Source organism: Petaurus breviceps, unplaced genomic scaffold, assembly GCF_028583685.1.
Source record: "Petaurus breviceps papuanus isolate PSGF00001 unplaced genomic scaffold, PetGlider_PUasm1.0 139, whole genome shotgun sequence".
NCBI classification, from domain to species: domain Eukaryota; kingdom Metazoa; phylum Chordata; class Mammalia; order Diprotodontia; family Petauridae; genus Petaurus; species Petaurus breviceps.
In genome coordinates, this window is record NW_027185697.1 from 10,633,542 (window position 1) to 10,658,642 (window position 25,101).

Sequence of the window (25,101 nt, forward strand, 5' to 3'; positions counted from 1 at the left end):
GGAAAGCTTTGTCCTCCCTGCTGCAAAAATGTATAAATATCTTGGCCCTCAGATGAATAAAGGGAGTTGCATTGACAAGCTCCTGCCTGGCTCGTGTCATCATTGCACACTGTTCCACTTGTGCAGCGCTTCGTTGGTGCTGACATCATCATTTTTAGTCTCAATTTTGTGAAATGAGGCCCACTATGTTATATAAAAATAGTTTTTGAAAGAATGAATTTAATTCTCTCATTGCTTAAATAATAATGAGAAAGAAACCAGTGAATGACTAGGAAAGAAAAAATTGTCAGAGGAAAGCTGAACGTCAAATGTGGCAGTATCTAGGTGTAAAAGAAAGTATATGATTTAGTAAGCTGTGCGATGTATGTTGGAATAATTGTTTTGAATCTACTTCTGACAGCAAAACCTAGTGGAAAGAAGACATTAGAAAGCAAAAAGCCTATAGATCCCCAAATTAAAGACTCTAATAAGACTGTGACAGTGCCAGGTAAACCATTTTAATATTTACTTTCAAAAAATCAAAACTGCTTGAAATATACATGAGATACACTTTTTCATTTTTGCTGCATTTTTTTTAAGAGAAACTTGCACCGATATTGACTGAATCAGATCAACCTACCAAGACTTTAGTTGACAAAGGTAAGTTGTAGGCTGTTTGTAGGTTAATTTAGATTTATTTAATTTGTCTTGATTAGTCTGCTTTTGTGATGGTTAATAAAGAATATTTTCATGCAGAAAACATAGAAACCAGAAACATTTCTGAAACCAAAGGCACCTCTGAGGGCACTGCTAAAGAAAATGTTTCAGGTAGGTGAAGAGACAAATTTTGCTCATGTGGTAATTTAGCTTGTAAATAGAAGTGATGTGACTGAATGAAATTAGATACCTTATTTATGAGTGAAATGTGAAATGTGGAATGTGACTTGGTCTTCATTCTGTAGAAAAGCTTGTAGGAATCCTGTAAATTGATGAGTTTTTTCTCTTTACTTATTTTTATCATCATTATAAAAATGTATCCTTAAAAGGAATAAAACTGATCACCATGCAGAGCTAAAATCAATTTTGTCTATCTTACAAGCCAACACTGTAGTTTTGTCTGTCATGTTTGTATATATAACTTTTCAAATTTTTTTTGTCTCTTCAAAACTGTTTCAGGGAACACGGAAAATGAGGATTCAGTTAGCAAGGTTGGTTTAAATATTTATTTTAATTGAAGCAATTGTATTGTGGTTTTTGGAAGTTGAAATTTTGGTAGTATGAGATATTTATATCTTAACCTTTTTTTCCCTAACGAGATAATTTAGAATATTAGTCATGATGACAAATCTCTGTGTTTCTTTGGGAAGTTTAGAGTTGGAGAAATTTGTCTTTGCCTGGCAAATCCCTTTATCATTATGAAAATAGCATAAAAAAAGATTATACAAGAATTCTTAAGTAAGCAAAGAACTCATTTACACCAACATTTACATTATTTACCAGGTTTTTATTGATAACTTTATCATATTAAATTCTGAATATATCTTTCCTCTATTCAACAAGCCATTCCTTATAATTTTAATTTTTAATAGTGAGAAGAGTTAGGGGACTCTAAACCAATCCATATTCCTGTATGTGTCTAGTGTTCCACACCCATAGTACCCTTATCATTGTAATGAAATAAAATTCTTGACTTTAAAATGTTTAAAAATAGTATTTAAACAATTTTCAGTAAAAGAAGAGCTAAAAGGAAATAACAGTATCATAATCTTGATTTGAAGGAAACTGAAGAAATGTGCATTGTCCTTATTTCAAATTTGCCAAATAAAGGATATTCTACAGAAGAAGTTTCCAATCTGGCAAAACCATTTGGTGGTTTCAAGGATATTTTGATTTTATCATCTCATAAAAAGGTAGGAATTTTCTTTTGCAATAAGGAAAGCTTTGATTATATGTTCACATAGTCCAGAGGCCCTCTTTAAAAAAAAAAATCTGTGAATTGCTTAATTAGGATGTAGAGATTTAAAATATTAATTTCCTTTAAGTTTTCAAGAAACAAAACAAAAATTTTAATCTGGTCCTAGCATACTCAAACAGTAGTTGCTATAATGTGCATGCTGATATACATACGTAGTAGAACTAAGTGTTAATTGTGTAGTTTGTTGAAGGCAGAGATTTGAGGTTTTAAAAAAATTTAAATAATCCTCACGTGTAAAATTTTTTTCTAGGTGATGTTTATCACTACTATAACAATACTGAATCTCACAGTGAGAATTAGTAGGATATGTATATGTACATCTGTATAATTTTACAAGCTTTAACATATTTAAAGCCTTTGTTAATTTAGGTGGTTCTTATCAAGGGCTTACTTTTTCAACTCTTTTCATGGACCCTTACAAATTAGTGAGAAATTGGAGCTGTGAGGTCAAAGAATGCCAGACCTAGCTAGCCATTGCAATGAGGGTTTGCTGCTCACTGGAATGCAAATATTGTAAAAATTCAATTTAAAAATAAGATACTTGGAAATATAGTATGCTTAAACAGGAAAGTAATAAACAGCTTACCTGTGATGCCTAAACCATCATCATGTGTCATGTCTCTGTACTTTCATAACTATTGGAGAATGGTTAAGAGGTTCTTCGTCACAAGGTTCTAGTCATAGTGTATCTTCTTAGAATTGTGCTTCTTGTGAGTTGTGCATTTCACCGGGGCAGCCACAAGGACTTGTGGGAAGGTTGTGATCTGCATCAGTAGACTGGGAGTGGAAACTTGAAAGAGATTGTATATCTTTGGTTTTCTGTATTAATTTTTTTTTACCATTTCTGATTAACCTCATAGTTTATTAAATTTTCATTTCTTTTACTCATACTCAATGAAGCTGAAGTTAGATCTTGCATTCCTTTTAATGTAGGCTGAAGAAAAATGAATACATGAAGGATCTGTGCTTTTTGTTACTTTGTGAAATCCCTCCACTCAAGAAGGTCACAGTCCATTTATTGCTTAAAATGCATAGAGATTAATTAATGGGTCCAAAGTCACATCACAACAGGACTTGAGTCTAGGGCTTCTTAACTTGAAGCCCAGCAGTATCCACTGAGGCCACAGTGTTTTTGAAATGATAAAGAACAAGCTGGTTTTTTTCCCATTTAAAAAGGTTATGTTGGGTTTTGATTGGGGCAGCTAGGGCCATTGACTCTCTTGAGCTGCCATGAACTAAGCCAATTGAGTGTCTACTACTAATCCTAGGAGGCCCCCTTACCCCCAGGATCAGAGGGCACCCCAGGCTGCCTGAAGAGGGCTGAAATGGTGAGGGTCAAGGTTCCACTGTTGGCTGTTGCACTTTTGGCCTGGTCAAGAGAGAGGGAAACCTAGTGGACTATAGCCCCCACTTCCCTGTGTGAGTTTAGGCAGCATGGTAAAGGTTCAATAGAATTATACTAGTGGAATTGCTTCTCTGTCATGTCAGGTTATATCAGGAGAAAAAATGTTTTCATCAAAGTCTTGAAAACTAAGGATAGTTGAGTAACCACAAGTGGGTTGTTTTTTCCCCCCAGTTTATTTATTTTTAGTTTTCAACATTCACTTGCATAAGTTTTCAATTTTTTCCCCCTTCCTCTCCAAGACAGTGTGCAATCTAATATAGGCCCTACACATACATTCCTTTTAAACATATTTTCACATTGGTCATGTTGCATAGAAGATTTATAATGAATGGGAGAAAAAATGAGAGGAAAAACAAAAAAACAGTCTGCTTCACCCTGCATTCTAACTCCATATTTCTTCCTCTGGATGTGGATGGCATTTTCTATCATGAGTCCTTTGGAATTGTTTTAGGTCCTTACATTGCTGAGAAGGGCTAAGTCTGTCAAAGTCAGTCCTCACTGTGGCTGTTACAGTGTACGATGTTCTCCTGGTTCTGCTCTCTTCAGTCAGCATCAGTTTTTCTGAAGTCTGCCTGTTCATCATTTTTTATAGCACAATAGTATTCATATACTACAACCTATTCAGTCATTCAGCATTTGATGGGCATCCACCACAAAAAGAGCTGTGATAAATATTTGTGTTCATGTGGGTCCTTTTCCTGTTTTTATGATCTCTGGGTTTTGGCCCTAGAAGCTGTATTGCTGGGTCAAAGGATATGCACAGCTTTGTAGCCCTTTGAGAATAGTTCCAAATTGTTCTCCTTAAGTGGGTTGTTTTCAAAGATTCCACAGATGAAGCCTGAGATAAATGAAGGTCACTTGGAAACATTAACGTTGGTTAAGAGGAAGATAGCATCCTCTTCTTCATTTGAAAATTCAGTTTTTAGTCTCAGGCAGTCAATATAAAGGATTCACTGCATTAATTTGAGAGGCGTTGTAGTGGAGTGGGTTTAGGACACCTCAATTCAAGTCCTGCCTCTGACTCCATGTAGTTGGCTTCTCATTACCCCAGGCGGAGCTCTGAGAAGGGGCAGCTACATTGGCAGCTAATTTTTCCTCCTTGGCAGTTCCTCAAATCACAGGCCTGCGTTAGGGAGCACCATCCTCCCCGCCGCCCTCTCTACTGTTGTTTGTGTGGTAATTTGCTAGTTGTTGAATGGTTTTATGTAAAAAGATGGGTTTTGACTTTTAGGACAGATAATACAGAGAAATTAAAAAAAAAAGATGTCAATCTGTCCATATAAAATATAGATTTAAATACAAGACGATGAGTAGAACCTTTTATATAAGAAGTACAAATAAGTACATAGTTGTAATAACTTAATGGAGAGATGATTTATTTCAGCTATTGTGCATCCATCAGTTTTCTAATCAGTCTGGGAAGGCTTTGCAGGTGAAATTTCAGGAGATTGTTTTATGGAATTGACACCATTTGGTAACCTGGTGCTCTTAAGAAAGGTGCTGAGTTGACTGAAGGGGAATGAGAACTTGGAAACGACTTGGAATTAGTTGTACATTGCCTTGGATTATGTTAAACATTGTTTTGTTATATTTTATATACCTCATACAGAATTTTTCTTTTGAATGATTTTTCCTTAAAATATATCCATAGAACCTGTAAATGATGGTGCTTGCACAATCTAGGGAGGGAGACCCAATGTGTAAGGGATGGGGGTTGTCATGGCAATTAGGAGCAAAATAGAGAAAATTGAACCTATTGTTATAGGCCTGAAACTATTACATGCAATAAATCCTACCAATATTTTATTAGAAGAAAACATTACTAATATCTCATAAAAATTTCTGTTTATATCCTGATGAGTATCAGACAGCTGTAGAACAGTGTGGGAAATAGGTTTGAAGGTTGAATGGTTTCTGGGGGGAAAGTGTTTTGTTTTTTTAAGCGATGGCTATGTAAACATGTAATTTTTATTTATCTTGTAATTTCTACTTTGAAAGGCATACATGGAAATAAATAGAAAGTCCGCAGACTCTATGGTAAAATTTTATACCTGTTTCCCAATGTCAATGGATGGAAATCAGCTTTCAATAAATATGGCTCCTGAAAATATTAATCTAAAGGATGAGGTAAGCAGTGGCTACAATTTGTTTTAAGTCTGAATGCCAGGAAACTTTTCTCTGTTCATAAGCACAGAACCATAGTCCTTAAATATAAATAGGTAGGTTCTACATATATTTTAAAAAATTATTTCCCTGTTAGTTATTGGGGGTGAATATTTTTTAATTTTACTGTTTCAGATTTTCATGATTAGATTAGATTTTCGCTAGACTTTGATTTCCAGTTCTGTTCTGGGCGTGTATATTGCAAAACATAGTCCCAGTTTCTCTTGGATAGACCACTCTTCATGTCTTTCAGACTAGGAAGTATGTAGTTACTGTTGATTCTTTCTTTTCCTTTCTATCTAACATACCATTCTACCCTCTTGATTTCTGCCTTTGAAATGTCACATGACTTGCTGCCTTTGCCTTCCCACTGTCCTCATTACCTTAGGATTAGATCTTTAGCTGGTCTCTCTGGCTCCACTTTAGTCGTCTTGCACCTCTCTGCCGGACTGACTGCCGTCTTTCCTTGTGTCCCTCCTAAAGAACCTGTGGTGGCTTCCTACTGAATCACGTTCAGACTTCTCTGCCTGACTTTCAAGGTCCTCCACAATCTCGTCTCACCCTACCTATCCAACCTTATTTCCCACTACGTGTAATAGAAGAGTGATGGAAACTAAGGTTGGATAGGTAGAGTAAGACCAAATTTGAAAATCAGGGAGTTATATTCAACAAATATTATTGTTGACCAGGTAAAAAATAATTGAAAGGCGGCGTCTGTGGTTTATTTTGTTTTGTCATATGGTTCTGAGACCTTGGGCAAGTCACTGAACTTTTATGGGCATTAGGTTCCTCATCTGTAAAACAGGGTGAAGAGGACTTTGTGAATTCTGAGATCCTTTCCAATTATAAATTCTGTGACTATTGGTTAAGGGATTTTGTGGGGAATAGAGGTGCCTGTTTGAAGAATTGATACACCTGCATATTTAATAAATCATAGGATAAATATGTAATTCATTAGAGGATATGCCTTTAGCTTTCCAACTTTTATTTTTTAGGAAGCTATATTCACATCTTTGATTAAAGAATCTTCCCCTCAGGTGAGTTTTGTTTTTGATTTGTTAATTTCTATATTTGTTTAATAGATCAGAAAATTGGTGTTTTCATTTGTCTTATAAAATCTAGGACACACCTTCTGGAGTCACTAGAGACCACCTGAGCTTTCTATTTGTAGCAAATAGAAGAGGAAATAGATTAATTAGTTCATCATGAACTCTCCGTGATTGGACCACATATTAAGTATCAAAATTGAGTCAGAACCATGACTAAGGCTTTTGAGAGTGAATGGTCAATAGTTAAAAGATGAAGTTTTACTTGAAGCTGGTAGCATTGAGAACTTACATACATGTTGGTAGGGTAATTGCTTTCCTCCTCTGGGGAGAGGGTTTGGTCTGGGGTCTGGCCTATGTCATTTGTTCATGGGAATTTAATGTGCATTCAGTTTTTGCAATGTGTTGGTACAGTTCCTTTATTATTTTATTTTAAAATAAACATATCTCTCTGTGCAGGCTAATCTAGATACAATTCACACTCAGTTTGTACATCTTGGTAACTTACCCGATGATGGATACACAGAACATGAGGTAGTTTGTGTTGGACTTCAGTTTGGAAAAGTGGATCGCTATGTGTTCATAAATAATAGAAACAAGGTAAATATTACTTTTCACAATTTTAGTTTCTGATTAGGATTAATGGTTTAGTCTTAAGATATAGCTAAATATTAATAATGTCTATTTCAGTCAGTGAAGAAATTAAATACCTTCTGTGTGCCAGGCACTGTGCTGAGTAAGGCCTATTTATACAAATAGAAAGAATGAAATCATCCCTGTACCTGAGGAACTTATGTCCTAATAGGGAAAATAGTTGCTTATAAAATAGAATAAATAGCAAGTGTTTGCAAAATAGTACTCTATAAAGTAGTTGGGAGGAATAAGCACTAGCCATTGAGGGGATCAGGGAAAGTTTCAGAAGGTGCCTAAGCTGCTCTGGGGTGTTAGGAAGGAACATGTTCTAGGTGGGGCAGGTGTCTGGTGCCAGGGCATAGGGAGGACACAGAGTGCAGGAGTGGGGCGCTACCCAATGAGACAGGAGAGATAGCTTAGAGTCAGGTTGTACTGGGTTTTACAAGCTCAGCAGAGGGGTCTGTGTTTGATCTTTGAGCAGCAGGAAGTCATGGCAGTTTATTGAAGAGAGTGATGACATGGTCAGCATTTAGACATACATAAGGTGGGCTGGAGTGGGCGAAGCTTGAGGAGAGGAGACCAGGGAGGAGGAGGCTGCTGCAGTCTAAATAAGGGGTGTAGTACCTGTGTGATTGAAAAGTTCAGGTGTGATAGAGCTTGTGAAGGTAAAAACAGCAAGACTTGGAATTGGTGGAGTGTGGGAGGTAGGTGCTAATGCTGAGATAAAATCCTTGCCCCACTAGGATGGTGGGTGACAATAGAGAGAACTCTGAAGCTGGGAGCATGGTGTGGGGGTTAGAAGATGAGCTCCACTTTAGATGGGTTGAGTTTAACATAGCTCTTGGACATGAATTTGAAATGTCCAATAAGCAGGTGGTGGTGTGAGAATGACCCTCAGGGGAGAAGAGTGAAGCTAGATGTGGAGATCCTGTAGCTGTGTGCATAGGTAAAATCGTTAACAAGGTTTGATGAGTTTACCAAGAAAGCAGGAGCTCTCATTGTGTAGTGTGAGCCAGGAAAGGAGGCTGAGGAAGAGGCCAGTAGAGAGAGGAGGGGAGCCGGTCAGAGCAGAGACCCTGCTCGTCTCAGTGCTGTGTGAAGCCCACAGGTTAAGAGGCACTTGCCCCAGGGAAGGGCAGTCTGATGGGGGTAGTTCAGAAGTTACGGAGGATTGATGAGGTTCTAAATCAGATTAAAATGTTTTGAGTGACGAGTAACTGAGAGAGCGCAGAATGATGTGACCAGAGCCTGCCTTTTCTGGGAGTTTGGCCGAGAAGAGAAGTTGAGCGCAGATGCTTTGGGGGCAGCAGGGAGCAGTGTTAAGACACTGAGAAGCAGCAGTTGATGCGGGGAGTCTGAAGATTCAGGATAGGGTACACTTGACCAAAGAGGAGTGGATTGGGGTGACATCCTCAGTGGAGAGAAGGGCAGGAGAGAAAAGGGGGTCCTCGAGTAGGGAGATAAGACTTGGGAGGAGTGAGAGAAGGAATTAGGTAGTGAGGAATGAAAGGACTGCATGGCAGTGAAGGCCCGGTTTGAGGCCTGGTTGTGTTATTTTGTAATGGAACCCAGTCAATATGTGGGATGAAGGGAAATCTGAAGTCAGCCTCTGAACTGGCCAGCTGAAGGTAACTGTGAACCTTATTAGATTTTTTTTTGTAGAGGGCCCCTCTACAAGGCAACCAGTCCAACCTGTGCTTTGTTTTTTCTTTGGGGGGGAGAGGGGGTAGCATGAGCAAGGAGAGGCTGGGGCCTAATTGAAAGCAGACTCTCCCCCTGAAAGCAGTGTCAGAGAGAGTGGAAACCAACTCCCCACCCAGTTCCTAGCTTCTCTTGGGCCAAGTCATGGAATTCCCTCAAGTGTTGTGTCAGTGGGCTGGACTAGATGAGCTCTGGGTTGCTTTTAGCTCCAAAATCTGTGGTCAAGTTGATAATTATATGGGGAAAAAAAGAAAAGGATATTTTCACTTTTCCTTGTCATCCAAGTCCACTTCTTTGATAGTGTAGTGATTATCAACATTTCTTTACAGATGCCCTGCTTTCTATATCAAGTATTATAATAGCCATTTCAAACCAAAGACAAATTAATTTGATTAGGACTTTGGGTCAAGAAGGGTTGTAAATATTTTTGGTAAGATCAGTTTTATTTTGATTGGAGCTAATCTACTGTTTAATATTCTATATACCCAATTCTGTGAATTTCAAAAAATGTACCCTAGCCATTTTACACATCCGAAAGAGTTTACTTCTTTTCTCTTTTCTTTTGTGACCTCATTCATTGGATTTTTTTCTTTACTTTGAAAATAAAATTATACTTAAATCCATTTTTAACAAAGCATATAAATAGATGGTAGCCAAGTTTATATCTAAAATATAGAACAAAAATTCTATTTGGAAGCTTTCAGATATGGGACAGAAATGATGTTTTCTCTTTTTCTTCCTTCTCTCTCTCTCTCCCCCTATCCTCAAAGGTAATTCTTCAATTAGATAGTCCTGAATCTGCTCAGAAAATGCACAGTTTCTTAAAACAAAATCCTTTTAATCTGGGTGAAAATGTATTGACCTGCACATTATCGCTGAATACAGAACCATCTGAGGTAAGACAAAAGTTTGTAAGTGCGTTTTTTGGACTTGGCATGAGACGAGTTAAGAACCAGCATCCTGCAGTTGAGGGTGGTTGTAAACCACAGCTCTAGATAAAAAAAGTTTAGGTGCCTTTGGACAATTTCCCTCTGTCTTCAGTAAGAAGAGAAGCGACTTCTGTTTAATTTTCAAAGCTTTACCTTGTCTTGGTTTTTTAAATTGATTCCAGTGAGCCTTCTTATAACAGAAATTAAGAGAAATAAAAGCTGTTCATCACAACCAACTAATCAGCTGCATCAGACAGGGTGTTTTGTACTCCCATTACCCCACCTCTGCAGTAGTATCACCTTGTTTTGTTTTGGTTTTTTATTAAAATGATAAACCGTTTAATCTGGATATGGATATATATATGTTTGTATCTTTTGAGACCCACCAGATCTTCCCACATGGTAGAAGACAAAGTTCATGTGATGCATTATTTCATTTTCAGATTTAATTACTCAGTTCTTCAGATCTCAGTTATTTTAAGCCCCACTCTTTCTCCTAGGATCTGGGATTGATGGATCCACCTGTAGAGCTCTCATAGATCCTAGATACTGATTCAAATAGCTTATTTAGTAATATGACAACTTTAGTTTGCTTGACTTTCTGAAAAGAATTGTTAGCAGTGTCTTTGTGAAACATTCAAGTAGAAACAGCATTGTATAACTATTAATCAGGATGAATCAAAAATTATTTTGGAAAAAAGTTTCGGTTACAGTTAGGTAAGGGTCAAATCAGGAAAATGTATTTATGGGGAATTCCACAGTTAATGTCAAAATTTCCTTAATTTAAAAGGTACTGTTTTAGTATTTGGTATACTATTTGAACCCAAGGAATATTTTCTGCCCCATACTTTTATTAGTATAAAACATGCTAATAATCATAATAGGTCCTGGATTAATAGATTTATTTCCTTTTTATTCTTGACAGTTTCCTCTTCAAAATTTATACTGAGGAAATATTAAAAAGAATATATTAGGGGCGGCCACATAGCACAGTGAGTAAGAGCACCGGCCCCAGTACTGGGATGACCTGGAGATCGAATGCCAGGCTCAGACACTTAGCACCCACCCAGAAACACCTGGCTGTGTAACCTTGAGCAAGTTACTTAACCCTAATTGCTTAGGGGCGGCCAGGTGGCTCAGCGAGTAAGAGCACTGGCTCCAGTGTCAGAATGACCTGGATCAAATCTGGGCTCAGATACTCAGCCCCACACCCAGAAATAACTGGCAGTGTAACCTTGAGCAAGTTACTTAACCCCGATTGCTTTAAAAAAAAAAAAGAATAAGAACTTGATTATTGTTAATTTTTTGTTGTCATTCAGTTGAATCTTGTTTGTTATTTCTAATAGTTTTTTTCCTTCGGAAAATTAAAAAAAGGAAATCAGTCTGTTTGGGTGTTTGCCATATGGAAGAGTTTGGGGAGGGAGAGTGGAGGTGGAGATTTTAACTGAATTGTAATTGTCCCCTTAGACTTTTAAAATCTAGGTACTTTTTAATTTATTTATAAATATGTTAGTACCATTTCATCAATCTCATGTTGTTGTTGTTAGTAGTTTAGTCTTCTAAAATTAGAATTATGCACAGTGCTGCATGGTATATTGGACAGAGGGCTGGCCTTGGGACTAGAAAGACCTGGGTTAAAGTTCTGCCTCTGATATATTTTATCTGTATTACTCTCAGTGGCCCAGATAACTTTCTTAAGACTTTTAACTTTCAAAACAGATGGTCTCCATTGGGAGAGGGGAGTTTCCTCATTGGAAGCTCCCTGGGACCTCTGGGTCTAGTCCCCACCCTCAGTCCTTCAGATACCAAACTTATTGTGATAACTTCAATTTAATAACCTAAGTTGACTTTTGTGTCTTTTGCCATAAACTCTGTCTTTGGTGAGTCAGTCCTTCCCTTGTTCCCATCATCCCCTACTAGACAACTACCTACATTAGAGAGGGTGAGCCTGCTTGAGCTTTAAAATGATGTTGCTTCCCAGGAGAGAATGTTTTAAATCCTTCCCTGATCATTTCTACAATGAAGATGCTGGCATTTCAGCCACAGTTTTTATGTTTTTATTTTTATTTTTTTAAAGCAATCGGGGTTAAGTAACTTGCTCAAGGTTACACGGCCAGATATTTCTGGGTGTGGTTCTGAGTATCTGAGCCTGGATTTGATCCAGGTCATCACGACACTGGAGCCGGTGCTCTTACTCGCTGAGCCTTCTAAGCAATTGGAGTTAAGTAACTTGCTCAAGGTTGCACGGCCAGGTGTTTCTGGATGGGTGCTAAGTGTCTGAGCCCGGGATTCGATCTCCAGGTCTTCTCAACACTGGAGCCAGTGCTCTTACTCACTGTGCTACCTGGCCGCCCCTATGTTTTTAAGCAGACAGTGGTACTTGTAAACCCAGAAGTTTAATATTAGGTTGTTCTCTACTAAAAGTTTTTAAATGTTTTTCTGTATGTTGGCACCCCATTGACAGGCTAGTGAAGTCTGTGGACCTCTTGTCAAAGTTTTGTTTCTGAATGCATAAAATAAAATCTAGGATTATAAAGGAAACTAATATTATTAAAATACAGTTATCAAAATACCTGAGTTTCATGGATCCCAGATCAATAATTTCTATTCTGTTTTTTCTTTGATAATTGATGTGTGGCTTATTAAGCTAGCATGAGGTATTTTCTTCTAATAATAACAAGAGGTCCTTTTGATGTAACTTGATATTTAAGGTATAGTCACAAGTTCTTGATTTTTTTTTTTTGCTATTTGCTATTTTAGGTATGTTTATATTTTAATTGTCTTGGTTTTTAAATAATTTTAAATAATGAAAGCATTTAATTCAACTTAACAGAATTACAAAACTGTCTGGACCATAAGTGATATCATATAGGATTTTCTAAATTAAATGAATGAAATTATATTTCAGGTTCAAACTGAGAGAGACCCAGAATCAGGAAAAGAGAGGTATGTTTTAATTGTCTAACATTTGGTATTGTTCAAATATGTATATGTATTCTGCCTTTTAAAATAAAGGCTTCACGTGTATACACGTAACCAGAAATGTCCCTAACCTCTGGTTTGAGGTTAATTAATTAATATATGTGCAAGTCTGCTGTGGTGTTCTTTCCTTTTTTTTGTTTGTTCAGTTTGTGTTCTTTTTTTCAGAGGAGTTTTTTTTTATTACATTTATTTTTAAAAAAATGCATGATTGCATAGGTGTACTGTAATTTGAATATGCAAATTAGTTAAAATAATATATTGCTAAATTGCTTTTGAATGACAACCTAGGGATCAACCTGTATGTTTTTTTGATGTTTTAAACATCAGCACCATTTCTGTTTTAAATTAAGCATGGTAAATAACCTTTATTTTATTATCATTGGCTTGAAACAAAAATAAATAACAATTAGTATCCAAATTTTGTCAAATATTTATCTAGGTTGGTTACCCAAAATACTTAGGAAAACACAAAACAACTAATGACTTACTTTTATAATAATAATTGCCTTGAAATCCCTCCATTCCTTAAGGGAAGGGCAGTGGAGAAAGACCTTTGTGTAATTTTAGAGATATTTCTGTCTATATTTGGTAGGCAGAAATTATTAAAAACCAAAGAAAATAATTTAAGATGTTTTATGTTTATACATAGGAAACCATATTCTTGGGTGTTTGTGACTTAAGTCCTTATCAGATATTTGTTTCTCCTTCTAGAGTATTTAGGTGATTCATTCACATTTGAGTTATTCCATAACATTATATATGTTTTGGGATGAGAACATTCTCTGGAATATGGATAATGCTTTGTTCTCCTAGGTGACCCACTGTCTAATCTGAGGAGCCCTGAAAAATATGTGGGCTTCTACTTAAGTTGTAGAAAAGAAAATATTTAACCAATTATTTTAGAATTAGTGAATATGAATCACATGAAAATACATGAAGAACTTTACCTGCACAGTGGTAGTGGCCTTTAGGCTTTTATTCACTTATCACAGATTCCATAGGTCACATATTCAAGTCTTTTTAAATCACTCAGATATGGGAAAGTAATAGTAATACCATTAACGTCTTTGAATACCAAGAGTAATAAATGATGGTAGACTTTACAAAAAAAAAAAAGCGTCCCAAGGAAAGTAAATGATCCACAGTTGGTGCTGATTTGTCCACATTGGTCTGTGAATGGTAACAAGTGAATACATTTCTTCTTTGCACGTTTCAGCCTGAGCTACCGACATGTGTTTGGAATAATCTTTCTTCCCAGCTTCTTAGACTGTTCCCCCTTTCACCTCGGTCCTCCTCCCTCCCCAGCTAATAGCTGCTTTAGAAATAAATTTACAAGTAAATAAAAAACTAGATTTCTTTAGTTATAACTTCTTTCGCCTCCTCTCCTGTTTCCAATTGGGTTTTCCAAGCTGAGGCATGGTAGAAGAGAGCCCGAGGATGGGATGTGACCACTGTGGATTGCATTTGCTTTTGGTTGGGTGAGCTCACCCTGAAGAAATGCTGGGATTTCCTTCACTTTTGACACGAGGGACCTGTATGAATGTGGTCTGTTTGATCATTGTAGCTGCAAACCGAAGAAAGAAAATTTCATAGCTTTTTACCACCCAGTATCAGTCAAGTTCTTCTGAAAACACGATTTCTTAGCAATGTGTGGTTGAAGCTTCAAAGCAGTACGGAAGAGCGAGTCTTTAAAGTTCCTTAATGATATTTTGGGGGCCCTTCAGAGCTAACTGAAATATCAGGTTTTAGTTCTGAGTTGAAAGGAACTAGGGGTGTGTATGCTGTGATTTGGATCAAGCTCCCTATTTACTCTGCTGTAGGCCCTTAACAGGCACTTGCAATTGTGAAGCTTAAGGATGGGGAAAAGTGAGGCATTGTTTTCTGAGAAGTTGGACTTAGATGCAGGAAGGATACAGAGTTAGGGTGATGGTGTTCTGCCAATGGCATTCTGTTGGAGCTTCTACTAACAAGGTCCTTCTTGGAGCACCTTGCTGTGCTCTGCCAGTGTGCTTCCAAAGGGTGGTCATGGCTTTTTTCCACCTGAGCTCTTGAGGCCTAGTTGTGCTTTCTTCTACCTTGATAAATGCCATTGAACTGTATTGTTATTGGGGAAAGGGGGGGAGATTGAGAATTTGATTTCCATTTCAGACTGACTCTGTGAGATACTTTGGGACAGACTATGAAAGAAGCTACTCCTTAAATGCCAAAATTGCCCAGAAAGCTGGAAGCAGTCTGATTTTTTTAGAAGAAAACTTGTGCCTTTGGAGCCCAACATTTAAGGACAAAGATGGAAAAATAATGCCATTTTCATGAATGGTTGATCTGCTTTTATACTATAGCAGTATTCTGAACCTTTTAAAAATGTAGAACTTTCTATATTAATGTTTACAGTGTTGTGAAGATAACAAATTTTCTTAATGAAAACTTCCAATATAGAAGATAAGGAAAATAAAAGCACATCTTGGGATTAGGGACTAAAACAATTTTTCACTGCCTTTCTGACCCAGTGAATCACAGGTATTTTTTTTTTTTTGGTGGTTGGTTTCTGTGGGCTCACATGTAGTCCAATAAATGAGGAATGCAATGGAGAACCCATGACCAGAAGTGAATCTCACAATTTGAAGATGAAAGTGTCACTTGGAAAGTTAATTTCCAGACATCCACTTTGCCAGGATTTTTTCTTGACTTTATCCTGATTTTTTTTTAATTGGCGTATGAATTCATTTAGACTTAGCCCCAACAAGTTGGAGCCATTGTCCTCGGTCCCAGGTGTTTATGAGGGCTGAATTGTTCTTCTGTGAACGTGGATGAAAAGCTAAGTATCACACATAAACAAGATGCTGCTTGCACCATGGAATTAAATTTCCAGAGCTTTAGTTTGTCAACAGTTTTTCAGGAGAGTAGAAGAATTTTTTGAACATGGTCACTGATGTATGAGAGACTTGGTCTCCTTTCTGAAGCCTGAACCTGCCAACTTCTAGGGAGAAGATGAGAGTGTATTCCACCAACTGGACTCTCAGGTCACAGTAAGCATTTGCTTTTTATGATGCGCTAAGACCTGCTTCATTACCTGAGGAGAATATAGGGAAAAATAGTTTGTTACCTGAGCTGTGGAAAGCTCAAAACTTACTCTTCTCTGAAAAGCACGAAGCGTCATAAATCCCTTCAATCTCCTCTTAATACACAGAAGGGAAAAGAATGTTGCTTTCTGCTCACTATTCATGCCCATCTGACTGTCTCTTGCTTTTGGTCGTGCCTTCTCCCTGGCTTGCTGCTTTTAATGGTTCGTGAATACATGTCATTTCATTTTTGATAGCATATTGAGTATACAACTAAGCAGTGATCTATGGAGTATTAATGAAAGATGGGTTCATTGGGTCTTGTCTCAAGGACAGAATCAAAGGAATAGGCATTAAATAAATATTGACATACACAAAAAAGGAAAATAATGGTTTGTAGAATTTTAAAGGAAATATTTGACTTCCATTTTCCTTCCCATATGTAACTGAAGAGGCTTCCTTCAGTTATATTATGTATTGTCACATTACGGTAATCTGATATTTCACAGATTTTCCTCTCTTGAATTCTCTTCAGAAGGTCTTTATAGGGAAACCTTACTTCCCGTGGAAGTGTTCTTTGAAGTATTCTTTTAAAAACAACAAGCAAAAAGAAAAATTCTTTATCTTCACAATCTTGGAATCTGAAGGCATGCCAGCTTGATCAATCCCACCCCAAAGAAGGGTGATATGTTCGGACTTGAAGGAGTATTTGTTACATGTCACTTTTCTCCTTCCCCCTTTCTACCAGTTTCCAGTTGTAACTTTTTAGATGTGGTCTAGTCAAATGACACATTCTTTCTGCAAGGTTGGTTGAGCATTAGAGCTTTAGATCGCCACTTTTGGGGAAGTGGGCTTTTTATAGTAAATTGAAATGTTTTGATGGGGGAGGGCAATGTTTTATGCGCGTACCTGTACATACATGTCAGTCCTCCTAAAAATCAGATGCTACCTTGATTTTGGGGGGGGGGGGGAAACTGCTCCTGGGTCAAAGCCCTTGTTAAATAAACAAAAATAATGAGCAGAACAGCCTTACTTGTACATTGAATTATAAAGAACCTTTCCGTTCTAAGGAGGATTTCTTTTTTAACAAAATTAAATTGTTCACTGATTTGCCTCAAATATTTTTAACCATTTTAACGCTGATAGGCTAGATTTCCCAGTGCTAATTACTAATGCATCAGGAAATCTTAATCATTGGCGTCAAGAGGGTTATTTATAATGGTTGAATTCTCATCATAGTTTGATTTTTGTTTGTTTTTTGTTTGTGTTTTTTGTTTTTAAATACCTTTAGCCCTGACTTGAAAAACAATCCAGTTGATGAAAGTGAGGTGCATACAGCAGCTGATAGTTCCTCAGTTAAGCCTAGTGAAATCCAGGAAGAGACCATCCCAAATCCTATCCTCCAAATGGAACCTTCCACATTGCAGGAAGATACTTCCAAGGGAGACCCTGAAAGAGAAGCAGTGTGGGACTCTGACTCAGCTTCTGGAAAGGTGGAGGTGGAAGGACAGATGGAGGAGGCAGAGCTGAGGAATCCTGACAGTGCCTCTGCCCTGACCAAGACTGAGCTAACACAGGACAGTGCAGAGAATACCGCATTTACTCCTCAGGTCAATATGGCTGATCTGGAGAAGGAAGAAGCGGTAAGAGCTAACGCTGATGTGGAGCCACATCCATCTAGTGGACTATGCACAGAAGAAAAGGACAGTGAGCAGAGGGTGGAAGAAGATGCCCACAGTGTGGAGAAGTCTGGAAATGCTCCTTCAGAGTCTGTTGGAGAAGCAGCACACATGGAAATACTTGAAACCGGTTCAGAAGTGGTGCCTCCTGTCTCTCCTGGGGTCACGATGCAAGGAGCTCCTACTGGGAGTGAGAAGTCAGCAGTAAGCAAAGAGAACATTTCTGATCAAAGCACCCTGGAGGAAAAGGAGGACAAGGTGACTGAATTCAAGGACACTAGAATTGAGCTGAAAACTGCGCTGGAAGTAGGGCCAGAGAAGGAGTCTGACAACATAGCCGAGGATGCTTCAGGTGTGGAGAAGTCTGAAAAGATTGTTGTGGTGACAAGAGAGAAAACAGCAGAGACCAAGGAACACGGGATTAAAGGAGTGGGCCAAGCTAGTAAGCCTGACGAAACGAGTAAAACCAGTGTTCAGGTGGTATCAAATGCCTCCTCCAGCAAACTGAGCTCCAAGCTTGGGGCTTCCACCCCAAACATGCTCAAGACAAAAGTGACCAGTCAGAAAAGTGAGGTAAAAACGGAAGATCAGAGGACATGCTCAAAGCTTTTCCCCAGAAGCCAAGCAAGCGGGGACAAGAAACTCATGGCCAAAGACATAGGCTCCTTTAGACCTGTCTTGGCCAGGTCCACCCTGGGTGAAAGCAGCAAATCTAAAGCTTCCCCCAGCGGCGTAGCCAGAGGCAGTGGGCGGACCTCAATTCCTCCAGACAAGGATTACAGGGCTCTAACAAAACAGTCTCAAGAAACAGAGACTAGACCTTCTACCATGAAACGGGATGACAGCGGCAATAAGGTGAGAAAAGGCAGGAAGGCTGGCTCAGTATAATTGTCAAGTAACTGCTGTTCCAGCTATGGAGCAGACTGTAAATGTGCTTTCACGTCCCCTTCCCCGAGCTCCCACTCTTTTTCCTTCAGAATTGCTGGTTTTAGGCCAAAGCAGCATGGGACTATCAGCACGACAGGTAATTGTTCATTTGCGTTGCTAACAGCTTTGGTACATCATTTGAAGCAAACAAGTTTGAAAAGTGTTATATGAAGAAGGTTTTGTCAGGGAGGATACATTTTTCTTTTTTAAAAATTCTATGCAGTGAATCTCCTAAATGTTACTTGTACCATTCTGCCTCTTTGGGGGGAAAGTTTTTGTCTCTTTTTGTGAATTGTAGCTTCCTTTTTTATCAAACCACTGATCACCTACACAGGGATTGGTTTCAGGGAGAAGAGACCTTTATTCTGATATTAATGATGACTTTGTTTCAGAGACTTTGCCTATATTAAGTGATTGATGGCTTAGTTTTACGAAGTATAAACAATTAATTGAATCCACCATGACCGTATTACTTGCACTTGATGTGATGTTTTGGTTCTTTAAAGAAGATTGACTACCTGATTGTGTGTCCTGTGTTCCTTCATCCCTTGTCTAATCTTTCAGACTTGTGCTGGGCAGAACACTAAGAACCCTAAAGGCAGCTCTGGTAAAACTGCCAAACCTAGAGAGGTAAGGAATGACCCTTCCCTCTCACCCTTAGCCCCCTCCTTGGGAGGATTCTGTGTGAAAAAGTATGTGGGGGAAAGCAGAAGGGATGATGAATAAAGAGACAAGCTGGACTTCAAGTGATCGTTGTTTTTATTAGCTTAGTGCTCTTACATCAGATCTTTCAGGAACTAGAGAAAAGAATCATGAATATTAAAAGATTACCAGTCTTAATAAGACTAGTATTGTAGCTCTAGGGAAGTGTAGACAATTTAACTGAACCATTTCTGATTTATCCTTTTTCTGCCCCTTCAAAAATTAAAACAAATTTTGAGTCTTCCTATCTTGCCCAGCCTGGAAGTATAGGGGCAGTTTATACAAGTTGCACTGTGATCAGCATGGGAGCTTTATTCAGTGCTCTTTCTTACCTAGAATTTTTTTGGCCCTCCATAGACAAGCCTCCTTTCCCAGGAGTCACCATATTGATACCTGACTTAGTGCAGACACCCAATAAACTTAGATGATGGTGGTAGCTTAGAACTCCTGAGCTCAAGAGATCCACCAGCGTCTGTCTCCCTGTTAGCTGGAGGTAGCTGGCTTATAGGCTACACCACCGTGCCCAGCTCTTTGTTGTTTCAAAGAAACAACCATTATTAAGGGTGAGCAGAATAATCTGCATCAAATTGATATTTTAAGGATAGCAGAGGGACAAGGTGAAACAGTGTATGTGAGATACCTGGGTATCTCTGCAGACAGAGTGTATATAGTCCATGCCATGGCACTACCTTATAAAGAAATCAATTTCATTTTGTATGTTGGTGCCCCTAAGTGAATAATAGTACAGTGTGATTTTAATTTCATAGAATAATTCCTTTACTCATGTACCTTTTATGTTTTTAAGTTCTGTATTTCAACCATTTAAAGCATATTTTCATATGCCTGTTTCCTTTCTCTTTATTCTTTTCTTTAAAGGACTAAATATTAGGTTGGTTTAATTGTGGGAGATACTTTATATTCTTCTCCAATCTAAAATTAGGTGAAGACTAACAGTTTTGGGGTTTTGTTTGAAAAGCAGAAGGAAAAAATAATAATTCATCCCATTAAATTAGTAACACAGATCTTTGGGCTTTTGTTAGTGTTTTTTTTTTTCTACTGTAAGTTAGTGAGATTTTTTCTTTTTCTTTTCAATAAGGCCTCCCTACTCTAAAAATGCAGAAAGGTTGCTTAGTTTGAATTAGAAGACACCTTAAAAATCTTTTAATCCAACCCACACAGAAATCAATAGACCTGAATGGTTAATATAACTTAATTAGTGGCAGGTTGGGGTTGGATCCATAGTCCCCTAATTTGAAATGTCTTGTTCCTTGTATTACACGTTGCCTTTCTGTATACTATATCAGATTCAGTAATTGTTAAAGTTTGGGGATGGGAGAGACAGAACATGTCACCCCAGAGGAGAGACAAGACAGTACTTGATATGTTCTAGGGCTGTTGTTGTTAAATGTGCCAGTAATTCAAGGAGTCGCTCTTGGGATTTATTTTCTTTAATTGAGAACTTAGTCTTCAGTGCCTCCAGCTGCTTCCAAAATAACATTGTTAAAGCAGGACTACTCATGTAGCTTCCCTCTGAGACTCCCTGGGGCTTTTTATCACCTCCTGGTTTTTTTGGGAGGTTTTCTCCTCAACCTTTACAAAGAAAATAAGTTATCCTTTCCTTAAGGAGTGTGCCATTTTTCTTATTAATATTTATTTTCATATCACCTTCATCTCTAGATATGTCTCTCATCCCCTGCCAAGGGTAGGTATCCCTAGTAGCAAAGATTTGAGAAAGACAAGACACTTCAGTAAAAGCAGTGAACATGTTAACTGTGGGGGCATCTATGATAGTCCCCCAATTCTGCAGAGGAAGGGAGGAGGAGGAGATGCACTTTCTGTTGTTGGTCTTTGCCAGCCACTCTTCATATGGCTCCCAACAACATTTCCCGTGATTCTTGTGTGTTCCCGCCAAAATGGGCCACTAGTTGTTTTTTGAACTTGACATCTCACCTCCATGCCTTCACACAGGCTGTTCTTGTTACCCTTCCTCATCTCCACACCTTGGAAATTAAGGCTCAGCTCAGGTGCTTTTCCTTCAGTTAAATGTTCTCTCTCCTTGAATTATCCTGCATTTTACATGTCTTATCATTGGAGTGATAGGACATTGAAGCAGGGACTATTTTCTCTCCAGTTAATAACTTCTCAATTCTTTTATAAGCATCAGTCTCATCTCAGATTTCCCATCATTGAATCCAACCTTGTAACAAAAAATTTGAACAAAACTCCAGCAACAAAATGAGAGTGTACGACAGCATATGCAGCATTCCGTGCCCTAGTCACCTTCCCAACCTGTCTTTGTGTTATATAGTGCCTAACACATTGCTTTTCTTTCTGTTTCTGAATCTAAAGTTTATCTTGGATTCAGTGGATAATGTAAGATCCAAATCTTTTGTCATTTTATCTTTCTGGGCATATTTGAATATGTTAAATTTCAGTGATCATTTAATTTATTGGACTAGTTTCTGGCATTGCAGGACCTTAAAAAGATGTTACATCTTTGGGTGATGCTTTATATATAAAACTTAATAGCCAGTATATCCAGTAGGATGTGGCTTGCAGTTTTATGACCATATACAAGAGTTGATGATTTCTTTTGAACAGTTTTTTGAGTCCGAGGTTTTTATAGGATGATGAGATTACTTTCATCACATAGCAAAGCTCTTAGGGTGACCACCATGGAACAAGACTGCCATTATGAATGCTTTATCAATGCGGTATAAACTATAGTTAGCTTATTTTTGTCAACCCCCTGAACACTTTTAATTTCTCCCCAGGGTTGTTAATATTGAAACTGTATTGAAATTATATAAAGAGGAGCACGTCTTATTTATTGTTAGGGGGATCAAATGAAACCGCATCGGGAAAGCACGACATAATTGTTAGTTGTTTTTCATTAATAGAGTCAAATGTATCCCAACCAGCTAGGTAGCTGGTTGTAGTTCATAACATTGTACTTCTACTTTTTCAGGAGGAAGAGCTTTTTCCATTTAACTTGGATGAGTTTGTTACCGTGGATGAAGTTATAGAAGAGCTAGACCCTTCTCAAGCGAAGCAGAATGCACCAAAGGGGAAGAAGAAAGAGCTTCCCAAGAATCCTCCTTCCTCTGACATTAACTTGAAGAGACGGAAGGGGAAAAGCTCAGTGTCTAGTGTTGCAGAGAGTGAGTTGTCTTTTGTTACATTGGATGAGATAGGGGAAGAAGAAGATGCAGCTGCTAATCTGACCATCGAGTCTAACTTGGAGACTAAAGCTCTGGTCACTGTAGATGAAGTGAATGATGAAGAGGAGCTCAATGTGGAAGAGATGGTGAAGAACTCAAATTCCCTTCTTACGCTGGATGAGATAATTGAGCAAGATGATTGCGCTTCCCATGGGGAACCTAAAGATGTCACTATTTTGTCAGTGGATGAAGAGCGAGATCTTTTGAAGAGGGAACCCCTGGTAACTGTGGATGAAATTGGAGAAGTAGAAGAGCTGCCTTTAAATGAGTCAGCAGATATAAACTTTGCTCCTATAAATCCTAAGGAAGAAGAAAATGTACATGTGAGGGAGGCCATTGGCTTCATCTCTTCTCAGGTGCCTGAAGACCCCACCACTTTAGTTACGGTAGATGAAATACAAGATGACAGCAGCGATGTCCACTTAGTGACTTTGGATGAAGTGACAGAGGAGGATGAAGAGTCTTTGGCAGACTTTAACAATCTTAAAGAGGAGCTTAATTTTGTTACTGTTGATGAAGTTGGGGAAGAGGAAGAGGGAGAGAATGATTTAAAAGTTGAGACAGCTAGAAAAGATGTTTTCCCTGCGGCTAAAACAGGAGGCATTAAGAAGAAAACTATAGTCAGCAAGCAGGAGAAACCTAAAGCTTTGTACCAAATGGGCCAGATTAATGAGGAGGTTATAGAAAAAGACCCCAAAACTATGACTGAACGACATTTAGCAGGTAGGAACTAAGTAATGGTGTGTTTCTCTCTCTTGTGATTCTTTTTTAAAAATCAAAATTTTGTCATAGTAAGCACTGAATAAGTATTTGTTGACTCGACTTTTTCTGTCTTAAAAATAATCTGAAGTGAATCTCCTAAAAGTTATTTCTGCCACTTTGCCTCTGAATTGGAAGTTTCGTGTTCCTTTTGTAAATTGGTAACTTCTTTTTATTAAATCTCATTAATCACCCTTGAAATTTGTTTTAGGGAAAAGAGATCTTTAATAATATCAAAGTGACTTTGAGTTTGAGAAAAGTCAATGATATTTTAGTAAATATATTTTTAAAATATTTTAAGAAAAAGGTACTTTAATAAAAAACATATTGGCATGCTATGAATAGTATTTTTGCCATGGGCTAAGAAGAGCCTAGGAAGTTACCTACCACACATATGGGTTATTTCGTGACCTGATTAAATTTATTAAAGATACTTACCCTGTGCTTAATTTCAGAGCAAAGTATGCCCCAAGGTGCTTCACCTCAAGAGAAGGGGATGAAACCAGACAGTAAGCAAGAACACTCAGGTAGGAACTAGAACAAAGATAAGTGGCCTTCCACTTGACTTAGAAGAGACAGCCCATCAATCCCCTTTCTCTGTTCATCAAAATATGTGCAGCGGACAGAGGAGGAACAGGTAGCCAGTGGCAGACATGACAAGGCAGCAGAGACCTGCTAGCATAGTACCAGCACAACCAAAGCTTCAGATGTAGTCCCCAGTTCACTTCCCTGACTGCCCAAGGGATACTTCCTGGTGGATGGCATATCAGCAGATCCAGCTCAGCAGGGCTCAAGGTCTTTCTCCCCAAGGCTGACTTTACTATTCCTGTCTGGAACACCTGCTAACATATCTGTGTATTTATTATCTCCCAGGAAGAATAGAAGGAATGACATTTTCATTTTTTTGTCTTTGGATCCTCAGTGCTGGGCTTGGAATGCATATTTGGTTTGTCCTTCAAATTCCATCATTTAGTATGATAATGCATGTAAAGTGCTTTGTAAACTTGAAAGCTCTTTGTAATTGTCAGGTAATAATGAAGCTGGTGCTACCTCTTCAGTCTGCCATATACACAAAACAGTACCTGAGGAGCACCTGGCCTTTTCAGGGGTCTGCCTACCCCTACCCTACCCCTCCCAGACCAATCTTTTTTGTGCAGAGGTTCTGTCATGTTGTAACTGCTTCAAACATTTTTGAGGCAAAATGGCTTTAACTGCTTTACTTTTAGGTCCCATAACAAACTGGCACCAATTTATTTTTCTCAGTGGTTCTGGTATTCAGTTCCCACCCTTTATATTTTTCTGTCCTACCTGTACTCTCTTTTTTTAACCATTTCATACTGCTTGCATTTTTTAAAAGTATGTAGTGAAATCCATTTTACTTTCAAAACTGCCCGCTTGTCCTGTGCATAAATGCACAGCAGTTAACTTTGGCTGTTTTTTCGTGTTGGGCACCTCTCTTGTTACTTTTGCTCCCTTCTCCCACCTTCTTGATAATAAAAGTCAAGAGGAGGAATAAAAAAGGACCCTCCTGCGAGATGAGTGTAGTCATGTTTATGACTAAATCCACACAGGGCCTGCGTCCTTCACTTCTCTGTCGGGGAGTAGCTTGTGTATCCCATCCTTGGTTAGTTTGACCAGAGTTCTTTAGTTTTTCAAAGTGGTTTTTCTTGTCTTTATACATAAATTGTTCTCTTGGTTGTCCACCTTTTACTTTGCATTAGGTCACACAGCATGAGTCTTGTATATCTTTTTTTTCTTCTTTCTTGGTAGTCTTTCATTGGTATACCACAATTGTTTGGCCAGTCACCCATTCTGTTGTAGGCATCTGAGGCAACCTTTTAGAGTCTCCATTTTTGTTTTGCTATTTTTTCTCCCCTTCGAACCCAACCTTTCAGGATCAGGAAGTTTTGTGGGGTTTTTTTGTAGCTTTCTTTTCCTGAA

General features: G+C 38.2%; 1 protein-coding gene across 7 annotated transcripts in view; it reads left to right on the forward strand.

The window, feature by feature from the left end:
* The window catches only part of ZNF638 (zinc finger protein 638), a 155,889-nt gene that overhangs the window by 123,852 nt on the left and 6,936 nt on the right, over positions 1-25,101 (forward strand). For 5 of the 7 annotated variants that reach the window (XM_069066397.1, XM_069066415.1, XM_069066434.1 and 2 more), the window contains 14 exons: positions 401-487; positions 580-639; positions 736-807; positions 1,156-1,187; positions 1,758-1,889; positions 5,358-5,486; positions 6,518-6,559; positions 7,028-7,168; positions 9,673-9,798; positions 12,740-12,777; positions 17,164-18,406; positions 19,043-19,108; positions 22,149-23,124; positions 23,616-23,687. In XM_069066397.1, the coding sequence (XP_068922498.1) occupies positions 401-487; positions 580-639; positions 736-807; positions 1,156-1,187; positions 1,758-1,889; positions 5,358-5,486; positions 6,518-6,559; positions 7,028-7,168; positions 9,673-9,798; positions 12,740-12,777; positions 17,164-18,406; positions 19,043-19,108; positions 22,149-23,124; positions 23,616-23,687 (3,216 nt within the window). The remainder of the gene's footprint in view (positions 1-400; positions 488-579; positions 640-735; positions 808-1,155; positions 1,188-1,757; positions 1,890-5,357; positions 5,487-6,517; positions 6,560-7,027; positions 7,169-9,672; positions 9,799-12,739; positions 12,778-17,163; positions 18,407-19,042; positions 19,109-22,148; positions 23,125-23,615; positions 23,688-25,101) is intronic. The other 2 variants (XM_069066424.1, XM_069066405.1) reach the window with 2 other exon arrangements.